General features: G+C 33.6%; 1 protein-coding gene across 1 annotated transcript in view; it reads left to right on the top strand.

Annotated features, from left to right (window-relative positions):
- Window positions 1-316: 316 nt before the first annotated feature.
- The window catches only part of LOC114329295 (uncharacterized), a 71,766-nt gene continuing 46,324 nt past the window's right edge, over window positions 317-25,758 (top strand). Inside the window, exon 1 of the mRNA XM_050644838.1 lies at window positions 317-993. Coding sequence (XP_050500795.1) covers window positions 317-993 — 677 coding nt within the window. The remainder of the gene's footprint in view (window positions 994-25,758) is intronic.

Raw genomic sequence — 25,758 nt, 5'->3', positions numbered from 1 at the left:
AGCATATATTAGATTATATTATTTTACTCTTTCAGCCAGTGTTGTATTTGTACGTACAGTAATCGTTAATACTTACATATTTTTTTTTCTAGTACAAGTATAATAATTAATTTTTTTTTCCAATATTTAGGTACTATATTTACTTGATTATACCTTATTTACTTTATTTATTTGATACATATATTTTGCTGGCCATTTTTGATTTTGTTGGTGTGTTGCTAATATTTTCTCCGTACTTATATATTTTGCGTACAAACTTAAGTATATTTCATATTTCTGACCTTTGGATTGCTTGTCAATAATTTTTGCTTTCATCATGTGTGCTTTTAAAGTTGAACATCTTCTGGTGGACGAATTGGACTATGAGTTGAAAATTAGGGACGTAGTACCAGAGGAGTCGGCAACTGTCGATAGGAAACGCAATCTTCTGCGGGGTGCTTTGAAGCAAGAAGAAGGCAATAGGAGTTTCACCCAACTTTCGGCTGTACATATCCCTTTTGAGGACCAACGGAAAGGAATATCCGAAACGTTGGATAGCTTGTCGAAGAAAATAGAGAAGTTTAGGGGAACTGTACAGGACAATGAATATGTTAGATTAATATCTCGTCTAGCTCATATTTCTGGCCGAGTACACTTGTTACAGTGTACTACAGAAGAGCAGGAACCTTTTAAAAAGTCTGTTTCTCTTAAAATCCTTACCTTGGAGGGTGAGCTTGATTCTAAGGTTAACCCCATAGCCACATCTACTCCTAATGCTCCAGTCAGTGTCGTTCCTAGTTTCACATACTCCAAACCTGTGCAAGTACACAAATGGGGTGTTTCATTTTCCGGTGAAAAACAGCACAATGATGTGATTACATTTTTAGAAAAGGTCGAATGTCTTCGTGTATCTAGAGGTGTCTCTGAAGAAAATTTGTTTGCTGCTTCAGCTGAATTGTTTACCGGTCCTGCTTTTACCTGGTTCATGAATAATAGAGGAAATTTATCTTGTTGGTCTGATCTGGTTCGCAAGTTGAAGTCAGATTTTCTTCCTTACTCATACCAGGATGATCTCTTGGATGAAATCAAAAACCATAAGCAGAAACCAGGGGAGTCTGTCACTATGTTCATTAACACTATTTTAGGCATGTGTAGCCGTTTAGACACTCCTTTATCTGATTTGTCCAAAATAAAAATCATCTTAAAATGTTTATTGCCTTTTTACCATCAACAGTTAGCTCTTATGGACATCCAGAGTATTGATGACCTCACTGTAAAGTGCAAACGTTTGGAGGAAACGTTATCCTGGTCTTCTCAGCCTCCATCCACATCTCGACCCTCTTCTAATTCTTCTTCTCAGCCAACTTCCTTTAGACAACGTTCTTGGCAAAATAAGGGCCCTGAACGTAATGTTTCTGTTTTTAGTTCCGTTGTTTGCTGGAATTGTCACCAGTCTAATCATAAGTTCAATGATTGTGGTATCCCACAAACTCGTATTTTCTGCCACGGTTGTGGTAGGGAAAATACCCTCAAAAGAAATTGTGTCAAGTGTTCGGGAAACGAAATGTCGGAGGTCCGTCCCCTGAGCGTTTCTCCGTCCAACACCCAATCAGGGAATCAAACCCCATCAGAAAACGAGACAGCTGGCCCAAGCACACCAAGCAACTCAAACCCATCTTCCAATCGGAAAGGGAAGAAGGCATCGTTCAGGAAACAAGCACACACCACAAATCAAAATCAGTCCAGAAATTAAGTTTTAGTCATGATACGTTGAACGCACATGATTCACAGGGTTGCAAAGCCACAAATGCTTTAATTGGTAGTGTTAAGTATAATAATAATTTTGATGGTGAAGTAGTTCCATATAATGGTTGTATCCAACCAAATATTTTAGATTTAGATATTAACTCTTTATTAGTTAGGAAACAAAATGATAATAGGCCATATCTACCTATTCAAATTTTAGGACAATCGTGTTTAGCTTTATTAGATAGTGGCTCTAATATTTCATTGATAGGAGCACATTCATTAAATTTATTGAAAAATGCTAATATTCCCATTATGCCCATTTCATCTTTGCAAGTATCTACTGCAGATGGTACAGTCCAATCTATTACAGGCAAACTCCAAATTGAAATCACAGTGGCAAATTTATGTAGGAAAATTACATTTTATGTTATTCCTTCTGTACAGAATTCTATAATTTTAGGTATGGACTTCTTCAATGCTTTTAATAGCACCTTAAGTTGTTCTGATTTTTCTTTTTCCATATCTGAATTTAATCTGTCTACCCTTAGTGCTATTCATGATTTTTCCAGTTTATCTAGTTCTGAACAAAGGCAATTGGAGAATATGATCTCTCAGTTTACTACTATTTCTTCAAATGACAAACTAGGTCGTACTTCATTAATATCTCACACTATTGAGGTGGGAAATCCTACTCCTTTCAGATTATATCAGTATCCCATACCTCAAGCCTGGCAGGCAGATTTAGAAAAAGAAGTAGATTCGATGCTTGCTTTAAATATCATAGAACATTCAACGTCGTCCTATTGTTCCCCACTCTGGTTAACAAAGAAGAAGGATGGATCCTTCAGGATCTGCTTTGATGGTCGAAAACTAAACAGTATCACCACTAACAGGGATGCTTATCCAATTCCCCGAATCGACGTGATTTTGAGCAAACTTCAGAATGCCAAATACATCTCTTCGATTGATTTGTCTAAGGCCTTTTTACAGATCCCACTGAGTGAAGAGAGCAAGAAATATACTGCTTTTGCTGTCAGTGGTAAAGGATTATTCCAGGTTTGTCACCATGCCTTTCGGTCTTGTTTCTGCTCCTCAGACAATGTGTCGTCTGATGGATTTAGTCATTGGTCCACAGTTAGAGCCCTATGTTTTCTATTATTTGGACGATATTTTAGTAGTCACTCCTGATTTTTCCCTTCATATGGAAATTTTAGATAAATTGTTTTTACGTCTTAAGGAAGCTAATCTAACAATTAATCTGGATAAGTGTCAGTTTTGTCGACCTAGTCTTAAGTTTTTGGGTTATGTCGTTGATAATCAGGGTCTAAGGACTGATCCTGAGAAAATAGTTGCTATTAAGAATTTTCCTATACCTAAGACCACCACCCAAGTCCGTAGGATATTGGGAATGTGTGGATATTATCGCCGGTTTGTACCTTCATACTCTACCTTGTTGTCACCTCTTACGGATCTTTTGAAGAACAGGAAAAAGGGGCAGACCATTACCTGGACTCCTGAGGCTGATGAAGCTTTTAGGCGCGTTAAAGAGGCTTTAACTAGCGCACCAGTCATGATGTCACCTAATTTTAATGAGCATTTTTATTTGATGACTGATTGCTCTAATACTGCTTCTGGTGGCGTATTGTTCCAGTTGAAAGATGGCTCGGAACATCCCATAGCTTACACGAGTAAGAAATTGAATAAGGCCCAGAAAAACTATTCCACCACTGAGAAAGAACTCTTAGCTATCATACATGGGTTGGAAGCATTTCGTTATTATTTAGAGGGCCGTAATTTCACCATAATTACGGACCACAGTTCCTTGGTATGGCTTCATAGTATGAAAAACCCATCTCAGAGACTTTCCCGATGGATATGCAAACTGGCTGCCTATTCATATAAGATTGTTCATCGAAAGGCCAACGGTGTAGTGGTTGCTGATGCTCTTTCCCGTGTCCATGATCTTAATGTCTTAGATTTGTCCACCTTAACTCCTGACGAGTGGTATCAGAATATGATTGATTGGGTTACTCAAGACCCACAAAATTATCCTGATTTTAAGGTAGAGAACAATATACTGTACAAACATATCTTAAGTCCTATAGAGGCCTTATCCAATATGTCAGATTGGAAAATAGTTGTACCTACGCCAAATAGGGAGAACATATTACGTATGTTTCATGATGAAGTTACTGCTGGACATTTTGGTTTTTATAAAACTTTTCATCGTATTGCCGAATTATATTATTGGCCTGGCATGCGCAAGTCTATCAAAAAGTATATTTCTAAGTGTTTAGTTTGTGCGACTTGTAAACCCAGTAATTTACCACAAGCTGGACTCATGGGTTCCTTTAGGAACATTAATTTTCCTTGGCAGATGATCTCGTTGGATCTCATTGGACCCTATCCTCGTAGTTATAAGGGTAATACTTACTGCTTGGTAGTTGTGGATTATTTCACCAAATTTCCTGTAGTTTGTCCTCTTCGTCAGGCCACAACTCCAGCCATTCTGAAATATTTAGAGGAACAAGTCTTTTTGTTGTTTGGTGTTCCCCAAATTGTGTCATGTGACAATGGTCCTCAGTTTGTGTCGAAGGCTTTTAAAGATCTTTTAGCTAAATATAAGGTCCAGAAGACCTTTTATAATGCTGCCTACCATCCCCAAGCCAATCATACTGAGAGAGTGAATCGCAGTATCGTCACCGCCCTAAGGTCCTATACATTCCCAGATCACAGAGCTTGGGATCAATATATCCATTCCATAGCTCAAGCCATAAGGACCTCTGTCCATGAGGTTACCCAATGTTCTCCTGCATATCTCAATTTTGGTAGAAATGTTGCTTTATCTGGTGACTATTTTGGTACAATTTCCGACACTTCCACAAATCTCCCTCAGATATCCGATAACCTTCATCGCTTAGAAGATCTCCAGACTCTACCTCAAATTTTTTCTGACATTCGGAAGAAGTTAAAAACTTCCTATCTAAGGAACCAGCAGCAGTATAACTTGAGGAAAAGAGATCTGCGATTCTTCGTTGGAGATAGAGTGTTGAAGCGAAACTTTGTAAAGTCTAATAAGGGTGATGCTATTTCGGCAAAATTTTGCCAGAAATATATTCCCTGTACGGTTGTGAAGGTAATATCTCCTTTAGTGTATGAATTGAAGGACAATTCGACTAACAAACGAATTGGACAATTTCACATAAAGGATTTACTGCCTGATAACACCATGGATGAGGTTGATTCATCATCTTCGGAAGAAGATTAACTTTATAGGGTTGTTTGAGCTAACTTCTTCCTCTATTTGTCTTTAGCTCGATCCTTATTAAGATTCAGTATTTTAGTTTAATATTTTATTCACCAGATAGAGCAGGTACATATCTCCATTTTTATCTTTTGGCATGGTTGTTAGATGACTTCCAATTTATGAATCATTAGGTTAATTATTTTTTTTAGTACGCTTATGTATGAGCTTATCATTTTTTTTCATTATTAATGTTGCATTTTAATTATTATGCATCAACATTATTAATTATTAATACTGTTAGTAGGATTACCCAGTTAATAAAATCCTACTTGTAATTTTTAGATTGTGCACCTACCCCTTAGCATAGAAGGGTTGTTGATTATTGTATATTTATATATTTGAATATGTAAGCTCATGCAAGTACGTTGGTTTAATATTGATATTTGGTATGGAACTAAGAATATTATACACTACTTATCTCAGGTTGTGTGTTGTATTTTTGATATTTGACTACATACTATTTTTTTTATATGTATCTTTTATTATCTTGTTATTAGATTTGCCATATTGGAAAGATGGGGTGGTTCTTAATTTTATATTGGTTTACTTTATCAACATTTGTCACAGATATCCTAAATACTTTATAATAATTTATATCCTTATGCCCTACACAGTATGATTCTGGAATTAGTTTGGAATTCTGATGTATGTATGGATTTCTTCTTAAGAACTAGTCTGCCAATGCTCTGTAATTTGGGTTCCTAGGTAACCTAGTGAATGCATGGGTTCGAAATTCAGCAACTGATCACTGCTATCCGATTTCGTAACCTATGTTTTCATAGCAGAGTACGCAGATGTTTATTCATCAAAATATTTCTGGTCAGGAAATGTTGGCCACATGTCCTGACCATCCTTGTGTAATTATTCCAATCATTCCAGTTACATTTTTTAGCATCTGATAGGGAATATTTAGTTTACATTATGTCCCGTACTTCATAGGTAGTAGGTTCCTTTTAGTATTTGAGGTGTTTGGACAAATGAATTGCTTATTTTAGTAGATTTCCTCTTCTTTCCTGAGGCATTAGTTTGTTGTTGAGATTCAGGAATATTTCCTGGATAATTCTATGTATGCGAGAACGTATGAATCTACAGTTTTATTTCAAATTGGTTGCTCGTTCTTGTCATATTTTTTTTCTATCATTTATCATGGTGTCATAGACCTTGTCAGTTCACCTTTTAGATTTTTTTTTATTACAATTGGTACGTTATCAGCTATAGCTATAGCTAGTGAACAACAGCACGGACCAATTTTAGTTAGTCAACGACTTACTTGAGTCGATGGACCTAATTTAGTTTATTTAGTATTGGTGTGAATTGGTCCATAAATCTTCCTGGTCGTCCTTCTGTGGATATGCTTTATGAATCTGGTGTCCATTGATAGTCCGACTTTGGATTAAGTCTCCGATTCCACATTTATTTTGATTAATGAGTTTTTGGATAACTTTCATATGCTTACTATTTGTATTATTTGGCACTGGTGAGAATTGTTCCATAAATATTCCTGATTGTTCTTCTCTGGATATGCTATTACGAATCTGGTGTCCATTGGTAGTTCAATTTTGGATGAAGTGTTCCATTCTTCACTTATTTCAGTTGTTGATTTCTTTTGTCTTACTTTAGTATATTTATTTGGTTTATGGTGCGAATTGGCTCATACCTTTGCCTGGTTGTTCGTCCTTGGATATACCCTTTTTAAATTTGATGTCCATGGATAGTTCAATTTTGGACTTAGTGCCAATTCGACATTTATTTGTCATTATGAACTTTAGTACATTATTTAGCTTATGTTTTGGTTTGCAGACAAAATGTCGATGACATTTTAATATGACTTCGAGTCATCTTTTCCGATTCATAGTTTTGGTGTAGTAATCATCCTTCTTTCCCTGATCCCTAATTTGTGGTTACTTGTAATCTTGCGGGTCAACGTAGAATGATAGATTATTACCACTTGGTTATTAATATTTTGAATTAAAAAAAAAAAAAAAATTTTTTGCTTAAAATTTTTTTCTCCGAGTAGAAGGGGAATATAACAGTCCGTTAACTTTAATTATCTTTATAGTTATTTTATTTAAATTTTAATAACGGTTTGTCATTAAATTATACTTAAAAATAATAAGATCTAACTAAAATAAATCTTTGACTGACGTCATACTTAACTATTAGTTGGCACAAGTACTTCAGTTGGTATTAGACACCATTCGCTGTCATGTGAGTTTCGTTCTGTGAGGCTCCTCGTCTAACGACGGGAAATAATTGACACTTCGCTTGGTACGCTAGAACGGAAAAGTGGCGGATGACTGATTGAAAAGGACGGAAATTTTAATACAATAGTTTCAAGCTTTTATAAGTGATATTTAGTGGCAAATTATTGGTGGTGCTTTGGAGAAGCTAGGAGACTAAGTTTTGGGAGATCCCGGAGGAATTGGAAGTCATGTCATCCGGTAAATTTTTTTACTCTTAAAAAAAGTTTGAGAAAAAGGAACGAATATGGCCGCTCTCATGTCATATTAAATTCCTATTGAATTTATTTCTGTAAATGTATGAATCGAAGTTGTTCTTTGAATTTAGTATCTTTAATTATATCCATAGTTCGAAAATATACACTCAGATGAAGATTATCTTGTCACATATCCTGTAAATTATATCATTTGATTTGTGTGGTTATGTCAACCTCATAATATTGAATTCAAATTTTACAGATTACATTCATTATTCTCTATTCTATTAGATTGTGTGTATTCTAGCCACCTTAAATTCGTTCCAAAAGCCAGTATTTTTCTTAAAATTTACAACACATTACATTATCCCATACCATTTTTAATAATAAAAAAAATACCCTTTATAGACATATTTTTCAGATAAAAATCATATTCTGTATTAAATATTGAATTTAAAGTTAAATCCCAAATTAATGTGTGTAATGTGAATCAAGGTCAAATCCATCATTGTTTTTGCTAATGATCTTTTTGTTGTTCATTCTGAAAAAAAGATATCTCATTTCTTTTCCTTTGGCTCTTTGACCTTTCCTTATATTCTGACATTGAAACTAAAACGGGACATGTTTGTTTTTAGCCACTTGGGGGAAATCTTAAACTGTAACCAGTCCGTCAGCTCCCCTCACAACTGGGAGCAACCGTTCTACGCCAAGCCAGGTCATTTGGAGACCAGCCTGGAGAACCTCCCACATACCTACTTTTTATCCTGCCCTCTGCACCCCAGAAGGGCATCGGTATATTAATTGGTACAAGCTAGCACCATCCCTGTGCTAATTCGCCTACCAGGGATTTTGGAATCCGTAGCAAGGACACTCTCGGGGACCATTTAGGGTTTGTTTTGGGACACTTAGTATCTGCTAGTGATTGTCACTTCCACTATTACACCACATTCATTTTTTGTATAAGACTCGGGACATTTATTTTGATGATTAAGTTTTATAGTTTATCGCACATATTTTGTTTCAATATTTAAGTTGCATATTGTTTTTATATATCTATAATAGTTGATAGTGTTCCCCAAACCAGTAAACTCTCTGGTCAAAGAGGTTTGAGCTCAGATCATCTTTTCCCCATATGAGATTCTCTTTACCTTTATATATTACCTGAAATTTACTTGTACCATTTATTTACTTAATTAACTTTATATTTTTAGTACTAACCTTGCTTGTCTCCACTTATCAATTTAAATTTATATACTTTGTCCTCTTAATTTGCTTAATTTATTAACTTATTCATATAACTTTAATCTTTCTTTAGTCAATCATAATTATTTAACTTATTTGCTTAACTTTACTTAAATTCATTTAATCAATTTCTAATTATATCTTTGGACGCTATTCCCTTTGAATAGCTATCCATTTTACTTGTTATATTTTTTAGTGACTACGTGTCGAAGCAACTGATTTTTATATATCAAGTAGACCGTAGGTTCACCTTAATGAGGCTAGTGCCTATTTAACTCTTTGAGAGTTACGGAAATTATTCATTGTGAATAATCCTCCCTTAATTATATTCTGGTTCATTAGTTCTATAGGGTTTAACGTTGCTGTACGTATTGCAATCGTACAATTATTTGGTGAAGGTTGTTATTTAACCTAGTATATGTAAGTTGGGGGTACGCTCCATATAAGAGCTACCCCATTACTAATGTAACTATAGATTATATTTATATTACTATAGGTAATTATTTCCCATTGTCATTTTAGAGTTACATAGTTTGTATTTTTCTAACTCAGAGGTTGTCAAAAATCTAAGTAGTTATATTTAATAAATATTTATTTGTTTTGTATATCAATTATTTTTTTTCCCATTTTTGAATTTAATATATTTACTATTTAACAGCAGTGTAAGATACCTGGAAGTTTGGTCCATTCCAACTTCTGGCGCCCATAATTCAGTCTATTTTATTTATCTTTTATATTCTTCTATTTTTATTATATTATTATATTTATCTAATTTATTTTCTGAACATATATTTTTATCTTAAAAGATTTCCCTTTTTCTAGTCATCATCTCTCTTTAGGTTGAGCTACTGTTCTTCGACAGGCATGCAAACGAGCCGTATCCATCCTTGAGTGTCAAGTTGCTCTCTTGCATCTATAGCTAGCCAACTCTATTCAGTTTGCCTCTGTCTTTCCATACTTCCATTATCAGTTCATCACCCTCCTTCATTCATTTCATCTTATCATTTTAGTTCAACAAATACTACTGCAAAGAAGTATTTTTGTTTCATTTAAAAACCCTCTATAAACTAGCTCTGATGTCAATTTATTGTAATCAGAAACAAGTTATAACTACCCCAAAAAAAAATGTTCAAAAATTTTTAGATATTTTTGTAAACATTTAAACATTTTTTCCATTGTACGATAAAAAGTAAAATAAATAAAGTCGTAGACAATTTCATTTGTTACAAATAATGTCTAAAGAAATTTTCTGTAGAGCTCGAAAACCCTTTGCACCCCTATTTCCAAGATGGCGGCGGAGGACAAGGGTGGCGGTCCGTCGACCCCGCAAAACAAAAAAATAATGTAAATGTAACTTTTCAATGGACTACATTCAGGGTTGTTTTGTTTTAAACATTTTGTTTTAAACAACTGTTTTAAACATGTTTTTTGTGAATAATACATAAATATGACAAAAAATCTTATACATATTATTATACAGACTTTGTAAGAAATATATTTTTATTTATTAATAATGGGAACACAACAAAAAATGGAAAACTCAAAACATTTTGCATACAAGAGTTAATAATTTTCTCAAATTGTTTTAGTCTCATAGTAATCTTGTAATCTAAGTCATCAATTTTATCAGCCACGTGATCACTTATAGAATTAAGCTCTTTAAAAATTGAAACCAACTTAGCAGCTTTGACATTGCCTAGCCGGTTACATAGTTTGGAATTGACTAAAGCGTATGATGAGAAGAGTTTTTTTTATGTTGTATGACCATGGAACGCCACCATGCCAATGGTTGTACATTAGATGTTTAGAAAATATATATGGATTAAAGGGTACACACTTTGCCTGGTAATTAATAATAATTGGCAATGCTTCTGGATGTGAAGTGAAGTTTCTACATATTCCGTACCAGTTTTTATTTGCTCTTGACTAAATTTATTTCCACTAAAGGCATGAGCAAGCAAACTTGTTAAGAAATGAGCCAGGATCAAAGCCATTTTCATAAGCTCCTTGACTTTATTCGTATCATTTACCAAAAATTCGCCATTTGCGTGTTCAGTCTCGAATGCTTCCAGAAGTTCTAGCCATATCTCTGTTGCCTCTCCTTTAGTGCAAGTATTTGTTTGGACTTTGTCCCTTCACTGCAATATACTTTAATTTTTATAAATACCTAGTCTTTGGCATTTGCCTTTAACTTTGTATCATTTACAAGCTTTGTTACATCTTTATCAATACTTATTCTAAAAAATCCACAAGGAAAAGAAAATGTTTTTCCTGTAGTTGGCTGTATACCATCAATCACAAAATTGGAAAAAAATCCTTTGTAAAAGGTATAAAAATTTTTTTATTAAAATCCCTTAAAAGTGCTACGTCACATTGTGATCATCACAAAACGTTTTCGATTTTTATAAAAAATCATCATCAGTGTTAGATAAACTGGATGCTAGCTGAGCCACAAAAGAAAAATATCCGGGTAAAAACCCTTAACATGTAATATAGATGCCTTAAAAGTGCATACTTCAATAAAAAGCCCTGTGATGGTCACATGGCAACCAGGATAATGCCCTGAGGTAATGTATTGAAATTTCCCAACACGTGGGATCCAAATTGAGTTGTTTACATTTCAATGACAATGGCAACTGAATACGAAATGAGTGATGTTTCTGAAAAAAGGGGGTTTTTCTTGATTCTTAGTCACTCGAAAATCTAGAGAATATAGGTGGTTCTGTAAGGTGATATTCTTGTTAGTTAATTAACTCAAAGTAGTCGTTTGAATCAAAATTTTTATAGGAGACAGTTTGAAGACCCTCACGTTTTTTGTTTTGGTCACTGGCAAACTTCTTTTGATGCCCAAGGGGTAGATCATGTGAATGTCGCAGACATACAAACCACTGAAGCGGTTTTTAAGATATTCTTCTAACAGCCGTATTACATCACCCTTAACGCCAGTATTTACGACTGTTTTGTCACATGCAATAGCTGGATTTGATATTTTCTGATATACCAGACAGCGGACACCCATATCCGAAATATTTGCACCCTGGCTCATGCACAAGTGTTATGTATTCTTCCACGATCGATTGACCATAAAACTTGGTACTGTTTTTTACTTGAGCTAAAGTTTTGTCTTTGCGTCGGTAACTTTCCTCTTTTGTTCTCTCTGATTATATTTGTTTTTGTTTTTCCTATCAATCGAGCTTATCACCATTTTTCTGGGACTCTTTGATTTAATAGAAATTTGGGCTCATCAAGAGGCACTTTTTGGGATTTTCTACAAAGACAATTAATCAGTGTCACATTTGCATGCTGCAAGATCGAAACGTGTAGTTTTACTTTTGTTCTTAAAGCATTGAATTTTATTTTTGTAAAATTGACTGTTTTGCCTGTTCTTAAATGGTTTCATAAGTTTCATATATTTGTCATGATAGTCTTTTAAATGCTGAATAATTATTGTATGTTAAATTATTGGAATTAAAGCCTTTTTCCATATTTCCTCCAATTTAATTGCAACCTGTTCGGCAATACCAGAAAATTCTGGCTCTTTCTTGCTGAGTTTTTTATCCTCTTGCAACAACAAAACTTCATCGCTTGTTTGTATTTCGGTAAAACATTTTCAGGTATATTTGGTGGTTGCCCAAAAATGGGGCGGTCCACAGCACATCTTGATTTTATTCCCCATGGTCCTGGTTTATCCATTTTAAAAATCTTTAATTTACAAACAACAATAAATAATAACAAAGTAAGTAATCGCACCAAATATAAGTGAAAATTACACGCACGGACTCACGAAGCGGGGCATTTCAAAGGAACTGGGAAGACTGAAAAAACAAAAAAAACTTTAAATATCGTTTAAATTTGTAATTGACAATATTTTAAGTTTTCTTTAATTGATCTTAGATCGAGTTAGCACATATTTTATTCCAAATAATATAAATTGAAATTTCCATAAAAATCAGATATTTAATAAAATTCAAGGTCGTTGGGGGCGGGGGGGGGGGGGGGGAGGGGTGGGCAGAAAATTTGCTTAGAAAAAAAAATATGCTGAAAAATAATAATAGCAACTTTTTCCCGCTATTAGATATAACACATTTCCAACTTTTATTTTTTCGATGCACCCTACCGAACAGCCATAAGTTATTATATATGTATCTATGCTGCCTAATTCCTCAAACAGATCCTTCTCATTTTAAGAAATATGATTTAAACAATGTTTTTTTCTACGTTTTATTTGTTTAAAACACGTAATATAAAAACGAAAAATAAAACATGTTTAAAACAAAAAAAAACCGTTTAAAACAAAAAAAAAACGTTTGTTTTGTATAAAATAAAAAAAAACATGTTTTTTTTTCAACCCTGACTACATTTTACATTTGTTTTCTCATTTTTTACTTTCAATTTATAAAAAACAAGCTGAAAATGCGAGCATTATCATAACGAAAACTTTGTTTATTTACGTATTTAAATTCATAATATGGAAAATTGTTATTATGAAAAGTTGTTTAGAATTAAAAATTATTTTTTAATGTGCAATTGTATCATTCTCATTTAAATGATGTGAACTATAAAGGTACTTTACTCTTGATCGAAATTCATATTTTTTATATACTTCGTATAAAATTAATAAAATTTGATATATGATGTTTGCATCATAAATCCATGAAGACATTTTATGAAGAATAACGAAAAGTTTCTTCGTCAAATTAAAAATAAAAGGGTTATAAATGAAAATGATGTTGGTATCCACAATTTGGGAAAAATCTTCAAATATTTTTTCCATTAGAAGGATGTAATTGCATATATCAGAACATAATTTTTTATTCCAAACAAAATTTCATAATAACAATTTTCAATATTGTGAAATAAATAAAGATACTTTTTACTGATGAAGTGAAGTAAAGTGTCTTGAATCATCAACAATAGTTGGAAATGAAACAGTCCATTTATCATTAGGTACTCCCATTAAAGGGGAGCCCGTACACTTATACAAACCTTTTTAAAGTTGTTAATAAATTATTGCTGTCAAAATATACTTAAATTGTATTTTTAAACATTTTATTTATTTTATATAATAATTAAAGTCACCATCAAATGTCATTTATATTTTATTAATACCTAATTTAAAATTTAGTTTGTCATTCACGAAGTGTCAAACTCAATAACCTATGCTTTGCTTAACAAATTAAGATTAAAACTAGCCTACTTAATAGCAACGATTCAGTTGACATTTAGTGTGTCGGCAGAAAATAAAAGGATTGTGACGTCACATTTTAGACTTTGAGGTCGGTTACCTCGAAGATGGTTAGAGATATCGAAATGCCGTTTTCAGATATGGATTCAGAAGACAAAACTACATAAAAATCCATCGGTAAATCGGCTTTCAGTATAGCAGGAACGGCAACGCACGAACGAACAGACTTTGCGAATTTATAAACGAAAAGTTTTCGTTGAAAATACAAAAAGTATGACACTGTTCTATTTTTTAATCACAGAGAAATAAAACACAAGTTGTCAATGTATTTACATATTAGCTTGTCAGTTACTCATCGAATTACATAAATATATTTGCCCTCAGTTTATAAATGCCGTTTCTAAATGTTTAAAAATAGTCCAAAGTTTCATCAAATTAGAAAACAGCCGACAAATTTTGGCAGAAGCTTTTAAACAAACCGCCTATTCATAAATGTTTAGCTCATTCTTTAAAATATAGGGTAATTATATTTTAACACTTGTGGTAATTTAAGACTTAATATTATAATCAATAGTTTTCTTTATAATATCCGTTACAGGCCATTCTGTACAAACTTTGCGGATATTTGGATAACTTTTAAGATGTGCAACAAGGATAAATTCAATATCAATATAACAATTATATCAGAAGAATGGAAAACTGCACAAAAACTGACAAATTCACAATTTTTATGAAAATTGGTTTATGGAGATTACAAGTTAGGACGTACTTATTTTGAAAACGAAGAAAATATTTTGACAGACATGCCACTTCCGGTTGTTATACCGGAAGTAAACAGCAACTTTGTTAGCAAGGTTCTGAAACTACTTTCTTGTGGCACGTTTAATTTAGTATTATGCTTATATTATGGGATTAACTTCTTAAACACAACATTAAAATTAACAACCAAAGTGATAACAAATAAATTGAATGAAATTATACCATTAGCAGAAGAGCAAGGTTTTATGTCGGGAAGGTCATGTACTGACGCTATATTTATAATGAGGCAAGTTCAAGAGAAATCGTTGGAATACAACAAACCGGCATATTTATGTTTCGTGGACCTTAAGAAAGCATTTGATAGGGTCACATTAAAGGACGTTATTCATTTGTTATACTCGAGAGGGGTACCTCTAGGAATAATTAAAACGATTGAAAACATCTACCAGAACAACACAATAAAAGTAAAAGAAGATGATGAACTAACTGACCCAATTGAAGCCGGCAATGGGGGATTCCTTGAGTCCTTTATTGTTCAACCTGATCATGGACGAAATAATAAAAAAAAGTAAGAGGATAAAAAAGGATACCAAATGGGAGAAAAACAACTTAAGATAATCTGCTATGCAGACGATGCAATACTAATCTCTCAAAGTGAAGATGATTTACAACGTATGATGCACCAATCTAACGTAACCACCAGAAAATTTAACATGTTAATTTCCTCAAAAAGACAAAATGCATGGTTATAACAGCAGATCCAATAAGATGTAAATTGGAGCTGGAAGGTCAGATAATAGAACAAGTGATGGAGTTTAAATACCTAGGCATCACACTATCTAGCTACGGGAGGCTCGAAACAGAAGTGGAAGATCAAGTGAATAAAGCAAACAGAGCCGCAGGTTGCCTAAATGACACAATTAGGAGAAATAAAAATATCGGAAAAGAAATGAAAGGCAGAATTTAGAAAACAGTCATCAGATCAATAATGACATGAAACAGCGGAGACGAAAACCCCTCGAAAAATCGATGGTAAGACTCTATGGGACAGAGCTAGAAGTACAGATATACGACGGAGATGCAAGGGGGATAACATTAATAACTGGGTAAGAAACAGAAGAATAGAAGAAGAAACATTCTTTTTTAATATGTTTACATAAAAATTTTATGGGGGTTTTGTGCCTTTAAACCCTCCAAATGTTTGTGTACGTTCCAATTAAACTATTATTGCTGTACCATTAGTTAAACACAGTGTTTTTAAAACTTTTTTACCTCTTAGTATTTTTCAGACAAGGCACGTTTTATCGAGATGTGGCTTCTTTTTTAATATGGTTCAAAGTATACATCAAACTGTAATTTATAAATAAATTTTCATATTACATATTACAAAGTCTCTAAAATCGCACTTAGTACACAAATATGTGGTGGCTTTGACAAAATATTCAAAATATCTCAAAAAAAAACTAACTTTTCGAAAAAGTACTATGAGGCAAAAAAGTTTTAAAAACATTGTGTTTAACTAATTGTGCCACAATGATAATTTAATTGGAGCGTACACAAAAGTTTGGGGGGGGGGGGGGGGGTTTAAGGGAACAAAACCCCAATAAATTTTTTATGGGGTACACAAATTTCAATATAATTTTTTTTTCAGATGCTCCTATCATAAGAATGTCACATGTCCGTTTTCAATAAGAAACCTCAAACAGTGTTCGATTTATTGAAAAAAATCGATTTTTACTTTGTAACGTCAAAAGGCTGTAACTTTTTTTTAGGTGCACATTTGTACTAAGGTAGGTTAGGTTCAATCGAACTATTTTTGATTTCAGAATATGTGATTTAATTTATGACCTGCATTTTTATTACACCCTGTATTATTGCATTTTTAGATTCTGCGTAAGATTTCAGACAAAATTTATATAAAGTATCGTAGGTCAAAGTAATACAGAATTGAATAACCTTTTAAATGAGCTATCACACGACCACTTTTAAATACTAGTGACGGCATACTAGTGACGTCATTGAAACGGGTAGCTCTTTTAGGACGACAGACTCAGTAAAACACAGGTTAATAATAAAGCAAATAGATTTAAGGTAATTATATACAGTTTAAAATAAATAAAATAAAATATAATTCTATCTTCTGCAAATGTAAAGCGATATTATACTTCTTACTACCATCCGAATATAATAGTAATATTAAAACAATATATATATACAATAACAATCTCGCTACGTTAAATCAACATAATAGCCATATAGTATTCCGACACGGAGACACCGCATTTCACTTCAATGCGGCACGGCTGAACAGCGACACGCAGTCACTCGTTCCTCGCTACTACCGCCTACTGCGGTAAAGGCTATGGTGGACGCCACGTCACTACTGTGGTGTCCACCTAGGCACAGTTCCACCTCAAATACGGTGCATCTCTGCCAATCGAGCTATTGCTAATTCAACACGTTAGCAATAACTGATTTTCTCATTCTCCTGGCTCGTCTTAAATATGCTCTCGATGCCACTACTCCTTCGGTTTCCCCCAGCGACGCTATGAAAAGGGAAATGTGCCAACACGGACGCTCCTACGGTCGTCTCTGGTCAACCGGTCCATCGCCCGCTCTGGCATCATATCATTACATCATCACTCCCAGATGGATATATGCCAAAAAATCGTAATTTAAAAATAAAAATTGCCCATTCATGAAAAAATTAATGTATTCCAACATTTACGTGCTCACTCTATAGAAGTAATCAATATTTTTTTATTTTTTCTTCTTCTTTGCGTGCCATCTCCACGACGAAGGTTGGCAATCATCATTGCTATTCTCACTTTTGACACTGCAGCCCGAAAGAGTTCAGTTGAGCTGCATCCAAACCATTCTCTGAGATTTCTCAGCCAGGACATTTTTCTTCTATCTATGCTGCGCCTTCCTTGAATCTTTCCCTGCATAATTAATTTTAGGAGTTCATATCTGTCACCACGTGTTATACGACCCAAGTATTGAAGTTTTCTTATTTTGATGGAATCCAGTATCTCCCTGCTGTTCTGTATTCTCCTTAGTACTTCCTCATTGGTTGTTCTGTCTGTCCAGGAGATTCTCAGCATTCTTCGATACGTCCACATCTCAATTATTTTTTCCGGATGAGTACTATTCTTTACTTTATTTTCATAAAAAGATTTGTTGAAATTATACGTCATAAATTATTTCACATCATTTAACGAAAATTGTTGGTGACAATTATTAATATACTTTATTTATAAGTAATTTCATATCCTACCCTAATTATGATTATTTTAGATAGCTCTTATTAAAAATAGTACACAGTTAAGATAGTACAATCTAAGATCTTAAAGTAATACAGAACATGAACTTCTATGTACTGTTATTGTTGTTAGAAAAGAAATAATACGATCTTTGAAATTATTCACGATCATGAGGCATCTTCTAGCTTTTGCAAAACTTTGGCACACATGAACGTGTCTGAGAATTATGATGCAATAGAGATCAGTACGTAACATTTTTTAGTTCTAATTGAAGTTTATAGTCAATGAAATATGTATATTAAAATGTAACAAATAAATGCTCTAAGTGGATACAAATAAATAAAATCACAGCAAAAAGGTCTTGGAAGATAATGAAAAACAAAACTGTTCTTAACACTAAGTCCGTTCGAAAAATTTCACATACCGATTCCATTCTGAAGATGCATATTTTTAACTTCTCGTATTTTTCGTGACAGAAATAGTAGTTGAGTTTACTGGTGTCGAAAACCGGAACTGCATAAACCATAAACCGCATTTAGTTTATAACTGTTTACAAGTAACTGAACTTTTTCGATTTTCCAATCTTTTGTTAACATTTATGTTGCTTTTATTGATCTGTTTCCCGAAGCGTAGGTACTTGATGCGGACAAAAATAAATCCAAGGGCGGAACAAAGATTAAGCAACAATATAATGTAGTTTGCTGTGTTTAAAATGTATGACCAGGATCATCATCATCATCATCAATCAGCCCTTTGCATCCACTGTTGGATAATATAGGCCTCACCTATTTCCGTCCACTGCCTTCTGCCTTGGGAGCTTTGAATCCAATTTGTGGTCATTCATTTTATATCGTACGTGCATCGCGTGGGATCTTGATTCTATTCTTCTTGTAGCGGGTAGATACTCACCTATGGTCCCGATATGTGACAGGTCTGCTTCAGGGATGCGCCCCTAACGAGTCTTATCTCCTAATACCACACAGGGAAACCATTGTCCTAACCTCACTCCAAGTCCAAACCTATAGTGTCCTTACCAATGTCCCAACTACTCACCAACACGTCTAGCCAGCGTGGTGTTTTATGACTAAATACCCTTTATGGAAATCCGATAAAAGAAGAAGTAGAGACCACCCAAGCGATGACCAGGATACATTTGCCAAATATACTTATTGAGTAATTAGCCTTCAAAAGAAAAACGAAAATTTTGGAAAAGCGGTTATTTATTTCTGAACGGTGTCTCCTTGTAGCTCGATAAACTAGAGCCAGCGATGCTGCACCTTTTTTAACCCATCTGAAAAATGTTTTTTCGAGGTCTACAAAGTAGGCTCCCAATTCCGTGACAGACTCCTCATTCGCCTTAAATTTCTGCCCGGAGAATAATTTATTCAAGTTTGGAAACAAAAAGAAGTCGTACAGGGCCAAACCTGGAGAATACAGTAGGGGTCGATTTCTCATACCTGTGGTAATCTATGGTTCAGTTGAACCAGGTTCACCGGTGAACTTCGGTTTTGTTTGGAATGCATGTCTCATTGCACGTTCATGTCAGTGCACGTTCTACAGCTTTCGAGAAATGCCAATAGATGGCAAAAGGTAAAAAACTGTCGCCATTTTGAACTACCTTTTTTTATGCTGACGCGACGTAATTACAAATATATTATAACAAGGCAATAACAACTATATTAAGCTAATGAAACAAACGGAGCCTGTTAAAATAAACCGAGTAGTGACAAGGGTATACCATATCGCCCAAGCTGCTCAATCAAGCGCTAGAAGATGTCTTCAAATAACTACACTGCGATGGCTTGGGTATTAACATAAACGGGCAATATGCGAATCACTTACGACAGGCTGATGATATTGCATTAATAACAGAAAAAAGTGAACAATTACAAAGAATGATGGAAGAACTAGATAATCGACAAAGATAGGACTGAAGATGAATTAAAGTAAAACAAAAACCATGACCAATCAACAAGAAGAACTAATAATTACTGTGGCACAAATAAGAATAGGTACAACAAGTAAAAGAAGAGCACAAATCACTAAATTAAATAAAGGAAATCAGACAGAAGAAATAAAGAGAAGAATAAGATTGGCCTGGGCATCATTCGGAAAACTGTCTTATATTCTAAAGAACAGAACATACCCACATACCTAAAAACAAGAGTCTGCAATCAATGTATACTCCCTGTCTCTCTCAGACATGGACGTTTACAAATCAAAATTTGGAAAAAATAGCAAAGACAGAAAGATTAATGAAAAGATATATGCTGAACATACATCCGAAGCACTGGGGCGCCTAAGTGAAATTAGAAATTAAAATTTCTGGTCTCTGATTGAAATAAATTCATTTGGTCAGTCCCGCGTTGCTGGTATGTATTTAAAAAAAGGATCAGCAAAGAAAATATTTTGAAAAATATGGAAAATTTAACATCTTAAACACCATAATAATAAATTTCTAGTTTCATACTTAATTCAATGGTAAATTAATTTAATCAACTAAAATTAAAATATACCAACATAAAAGTAAAACCAGACTAAGATATGTGAAATAGTCGGTCCTTAATCATATTAGGCACGATAATAATAGCCTATAACTTAAATAGTAGAACCTAAAATAAAACATTGTGGACATTGTGCCGTCACTTTTTAGTGGCACATGGGTCGACAGTGGCGGATCAAACTTTCCACTTATGGACGGGATAAATAAATTAAAAAGTACCGTCCCTCACTCCCAGAATTCAATTTTTTTCATTTTTTTTAATTCCATGTGATTACCAAATAAGACTCAGCTTAATTTTAACCCACCACCCCCTTCCCCTCCCTGCCATCAAAAACTTAATTTCTCGTTTTAATTTTTTTTAGGTGGAATACAATCAATTTTAAAATCTTAAAAAATTCACACGTGTAGTTGAGGCTTTTACAAAACATGTTTATTTTTTATAGACCCGTAGGTTAAATATGCATAGCCTCAAAAAATTATTGAATTTTTATTTTTGGAAAAAGCGTATAACTTTTTTTTGACGGTGTCTGCAGGTCTGATTTTTTTAATCTTGCGTATTTTATCAAACATTATATTTTTAATTTTTCCAGATTTTTCCGTAAGGTTCGCCATCTTCAAAAATCCGAAAAACTGTTTTTTAGGGGGTTTTTGGGAATTTTCCGTATTTTATAGACTTCATAATATATTCAATCAATTTCTTTTTTTATAGGTTATATGTAAATTGAAGTAACTGGGTCCCTTAGAACATTTAAAAATGGAGAAAACACGTTAAATCCCCCAAAAAAAAACCGTAAAAACAGTTTTTTGGATTTGTGAAGGGGACAAACGTTACGGAAAAATCTGAAAAAAAAATTAGAAATATAGCGTTTGATAAAATACATAAGATTAAAAAAAAGACCTGCAACCATCCCAAAAAAAAAAGTTATACGCTTTTTTCAGAAAAATAATAAAAAACTGTTTTGGCGTTATGTACACTCAACCTACGGGTCTATAAAAATAGACATGTTTTACAAAATCCTCAGATATACGTGTGAATTTTTTAAAAACCAAAAATTAAGTTTTTGATAGTGGGGGAACGGCAAAGGGGATGGTGGGTTAAAATTACGCTGAATCTTATTTGTCAATTACATAGGCCATTAAAAATTTAATTCTGCTAGTGAGGGAGGGTAATTTTTAATTTATTAATCCCGTCCATAAGTGAAAAGTTTGATGCGCCACTGTCGACGCATGTGCCACTAAAAAGTGATGGCACAGTGTTCATACGTTTTCTTTTAGGTTCTACTACTTAGTTATAGGCTCTTATCGTGCCTAAAATATTTGGCAAAATTCATCTATACCGGCTTTTAGTGTATATCGCACCATCAGTGCAAAACTGTTGTAAGTCAAATTAAGTAAGTTTCGAGATAAAGCCGATTTTGTTTATTTTCGTGCTAATATCGGTGAAATAAAGCACAGGTTTTAAAAAAAATTAACATTTAATTATGTTTTTGCATGCACTTCAGCCTATATTAATAAAATTATAAAAAAATTAAGAATTTCAAAGTTACAACACTTTTGCACGGAGAAAATTGTCAATCACTACACACTTACTATTAGTTGTCCTCTTTTCCTACATCATTTTGTGCCTAAATATTTTCATAAAAACTATGATGACCTTCTGGTATCATATTCGAATGGCATAAGTATACCAAATATTTCTTTTTGGTCATTTGAATTTTATTTTGTTATCGAAGCCATTGCAATGTTCCGTGCAAAACTGTTGTAACTCTCTTACATTAGAGTTACAACAGTTTTGCACGGAACTTATGTTCAAAAACGCAAAATAATTAAACTGTTGTAGTTGTGATATTTTAGCCGGTTGAGCATTTGAAAGTTTACTACAGTTTTACACGGGATAGATATGCATGCTTACAAGCGAATCCCATGATTACTTCATTTTCATAAAATTTTTGACTTAAACAGTTTTGCCTGATGGTGCGATATGTATTACCTCTGTCTGCCGTGTGTATTAATGAGAAAACATACACCAGACTGAGTGTGAGTGTGAAGTATCAGCCAACGAGACAAAAAAATAATGCAATTAAGAATACAAGAATGTCTACTGTTTCCCAGAAACTAAAACAGATAAATTACCTTTTACAAAATTCTTAAGGAAAAAGAAAGCTCAAAGAACGAAAATAGAAACAAAGTTTTAAATAACATTTTAGTGCCTACATTGGCTTAAATATTCTAATCCCCACTTATATTTTTTCACTCAACTTATAATCAACAAATACATTAATAGATCCCAACAAAAAGAAAACCCTCACTACAATAATATCATTAGTCAGCCTTTTAAAAAATTTTTACCTGCACGGTTGCGGAGCAATAAAGTAGTGAGTTTCACTGAAAAACAAGTTTTATGGCTGTTCTACCATTTGTTTAACAAGACAAGAACGTATTTATACAGCATTTGAAAGTCTACTAGCAATTATTGTTTGCTATAAAAACAATGTACAGATTGATTGAAAACAATACAGATTTTTTATTTTAAAATGATTTATAAACACACACTTTGATTGATTTATCGAGATAAAAATATGTTGTTTAGCAAATATATGAAGGATAAAAGTTTGTTATAGATATCTGTGCGAATATTAATAAAAGGTAGTATGTATAAGGCGTTATTTTTAAATAACTAGGTAACTAGTTAAATACTGTAAAGTTGACAAATAACAACATAAGTAAAACTGGTTACCACAATTACGTTACGACTATTGCTGTTTTACTTATTTGAAAACTAATTAATTCAGAATTCTCCCAAATTGTTTGCATATAATAGTTATTAAGGTACCAAGGGTATTATAAGGATAATAACGCTTAAGGTCATTGGTGTATATACCGAGGGCCTTTGGCCCGAGGGATATACGTGGACCGAAAACGTTATTATCTATAATACCCGTGGTGCGTTCAACGTTTACTGTCCGACTAAATTATTCTTTATATGGAAAAAATTTGAATTCATTAGTTTTCAAATAAGTACATTCACCACCAGTATAACGTAATTGTGGTAACCATAGTTTTACTTAGGGTTGCTATTTGTCAACTTAACAGTATTTAACTAGTTATTTAAATTTAATGCCCTAGGGCGTTATTTTTCCTAATAACGCCCTAGGGAATTATATCATACTTAATTGACTTCGAAATCATGTCATATTTGTCAAATAATATACCTGTCGGACATTAAGAATATTTAGTCGGACCTTAAACGTTGAATGCACCATGGGTATTATGGGTAATAACGATTTCGGTCAACGTACCTATATACACACCATTGACCTCAAGCGTTATTATCCCTATAATTCCCTTGATACCTTAATAACTATAATAATAAATTTTGACTTCTTATTGCGTTACTGATATTTAGTGTACCTAGTCAAAGAAAATATGATCAAGATCTTCCTTTTTTTGACAGTCCGTACATGCACGTGAATCGATCACTGTAATTTTATGCAAACGCGTAGTGTAGTATGCATCTTCAAATTTCAAACGAATTATTGTGGTTAAATATAGCTGAGAAACTTTGTAATTTTTAAACGTCACTATATTTAGTTAATTTCTTGCTGTAAGCAATGGAAAGGTCAGTGTAAACAGCAGAACAAAAGCAAGCCAAGCTCATGTAGGTAAGATCTAAACTTTCTTCAGACTCACGAGAACGGACCACTTCTGTATTGATTAAAAAAATGGCAATTTGTTATACTAACTGAAAAATTGACATTTTTTTGGTTAGCTGATAGGTATTTCTTCATACTTACTACTATATTCCAAAAACAATCGGGTTTACCTGAAAAAGAAAATTAACATTAGTACGGCAAAACAAAGATATATAAGTTGGTTATTTGCAAGTTACCAAGAGAGTTAAAATTTGCAACGGACATAAGCCAAACTTTAGTCAACTTCGTTTTCCAAGAATCTCTTTTCTAGAATCCGCTTCAGAAGTTACATAAGAAGAATGGACTATAAGAAAAAATCAGATATTTTTTAAACAATACATTAATTTGTTTAGGGAGCAAGCCCAAATACAGTGATTTTATGACTTTGTTTTTACAGCTATATTCATCTATGATCCATATTCTCCGATGCTAGCCGCTAATGCCTCCTCTACACATCGGCGGACGCGTCTCCGGATGCATCTGCCGATGTATCATCAAGAGCTGACCACACATCTGTAGGTAAACATCTATAAATCGTTCAGTCTGTGTTAATTCTCGGGTGACGCAATATCTACTTTGAATTCACTGCGAAAACTAATGCGTCGTAGAGGTCAGCGATGTGTGGAGAGGCATCGGGCTTTAGCACCGAAACCCTTTGCTCTGTGCTAGGAAAACCGACAACAATCGGATATTTCGCAGACGCGTCCGCCGACGTGATATATAAACAACAAACGATCAAATTACCCCATCTACACATCTGGGGATGTATACGCAGATGCCGACCGCGGACGCGTCTGCCGATGTGTAGAGGAGGCATAAGAGTATCGACACGTGCCGATTACTGCCACGAGGTCTATATATGTCGTAGTTTCTTAGAGAATCAGCCTTTTAGCTAAAAAACCAGTCACTTAGCTAAGAAGCGCTTCTTAGACTAATGAAATTGAATGTATCCGCCCTCTTTTCTAAAAAGCTGAAAAATCCAGCTTTATAGACAATTTTCGAACGTTTTATTCTAAAAAGCTTAAATTTTCAGTCACTTAGACTAGCGTTATAAAATTGCCCCGCCTCTTCTCTATAAGGCTGAAACCGGAGCAGTTTTATAGAAGAATTGGAAAGCATCTGTCTTAACTGAAATTGCCAGTTTCTTAGGTATTTATAACGCCACAATACTTATACTTCTATGGTGTAACTTTTTACTGAACGACATGTGGACCATATAGAATAATTTGACGTAAAAATAACACAAGATCATTTCACATAATGGTCATTTCGTAATTAATAATCTATAAATATATCTTATCTTTAAGTCTAAGAACATAATATTATGTATTTTGTAACACTAATTTATTAGGATAATAAAATTTAAATATGAAAAAAAAATATTAGTTTGGCTTTATACCTAGAGACTGACAATTTCAACTTTTTAGACACATGTTTCGCAAAACTTCTATAAAACTGCTCCGGTTTCAGCTTTATAGAGAAGAGGCAGGGCAAGTGTACGATACTAGTCTAAGTGACTGAAGATTTTAGCTTTATAGACTAAAACGTTCTAAATTTTTCTATAAAGCTGATTTTTTCAGCTTTATAGAAAAGAGGGCGGAGACATTGAATTTCATTAGTCTAAGAAGCGCTTCTTAGCTAA

This window comes from Diabrotica virgifera, chromosome 2, assembly GCF_917563875.1.
Source record: "Diabrotica virgifera virgifera chromosome 2, PGI_DIABVI_V3a".
Classification (NCBI taxonomy): domain Eukaryota; kingdom Metazoa; phylum Arthropoda; class Insecta; order Coleoptera; family Chrysomelidae; genus Diabrotica; species Diabrotica virgifera.
This window is presented reverse-complemented; position numbering and strand designations above follow the sequence as displayed.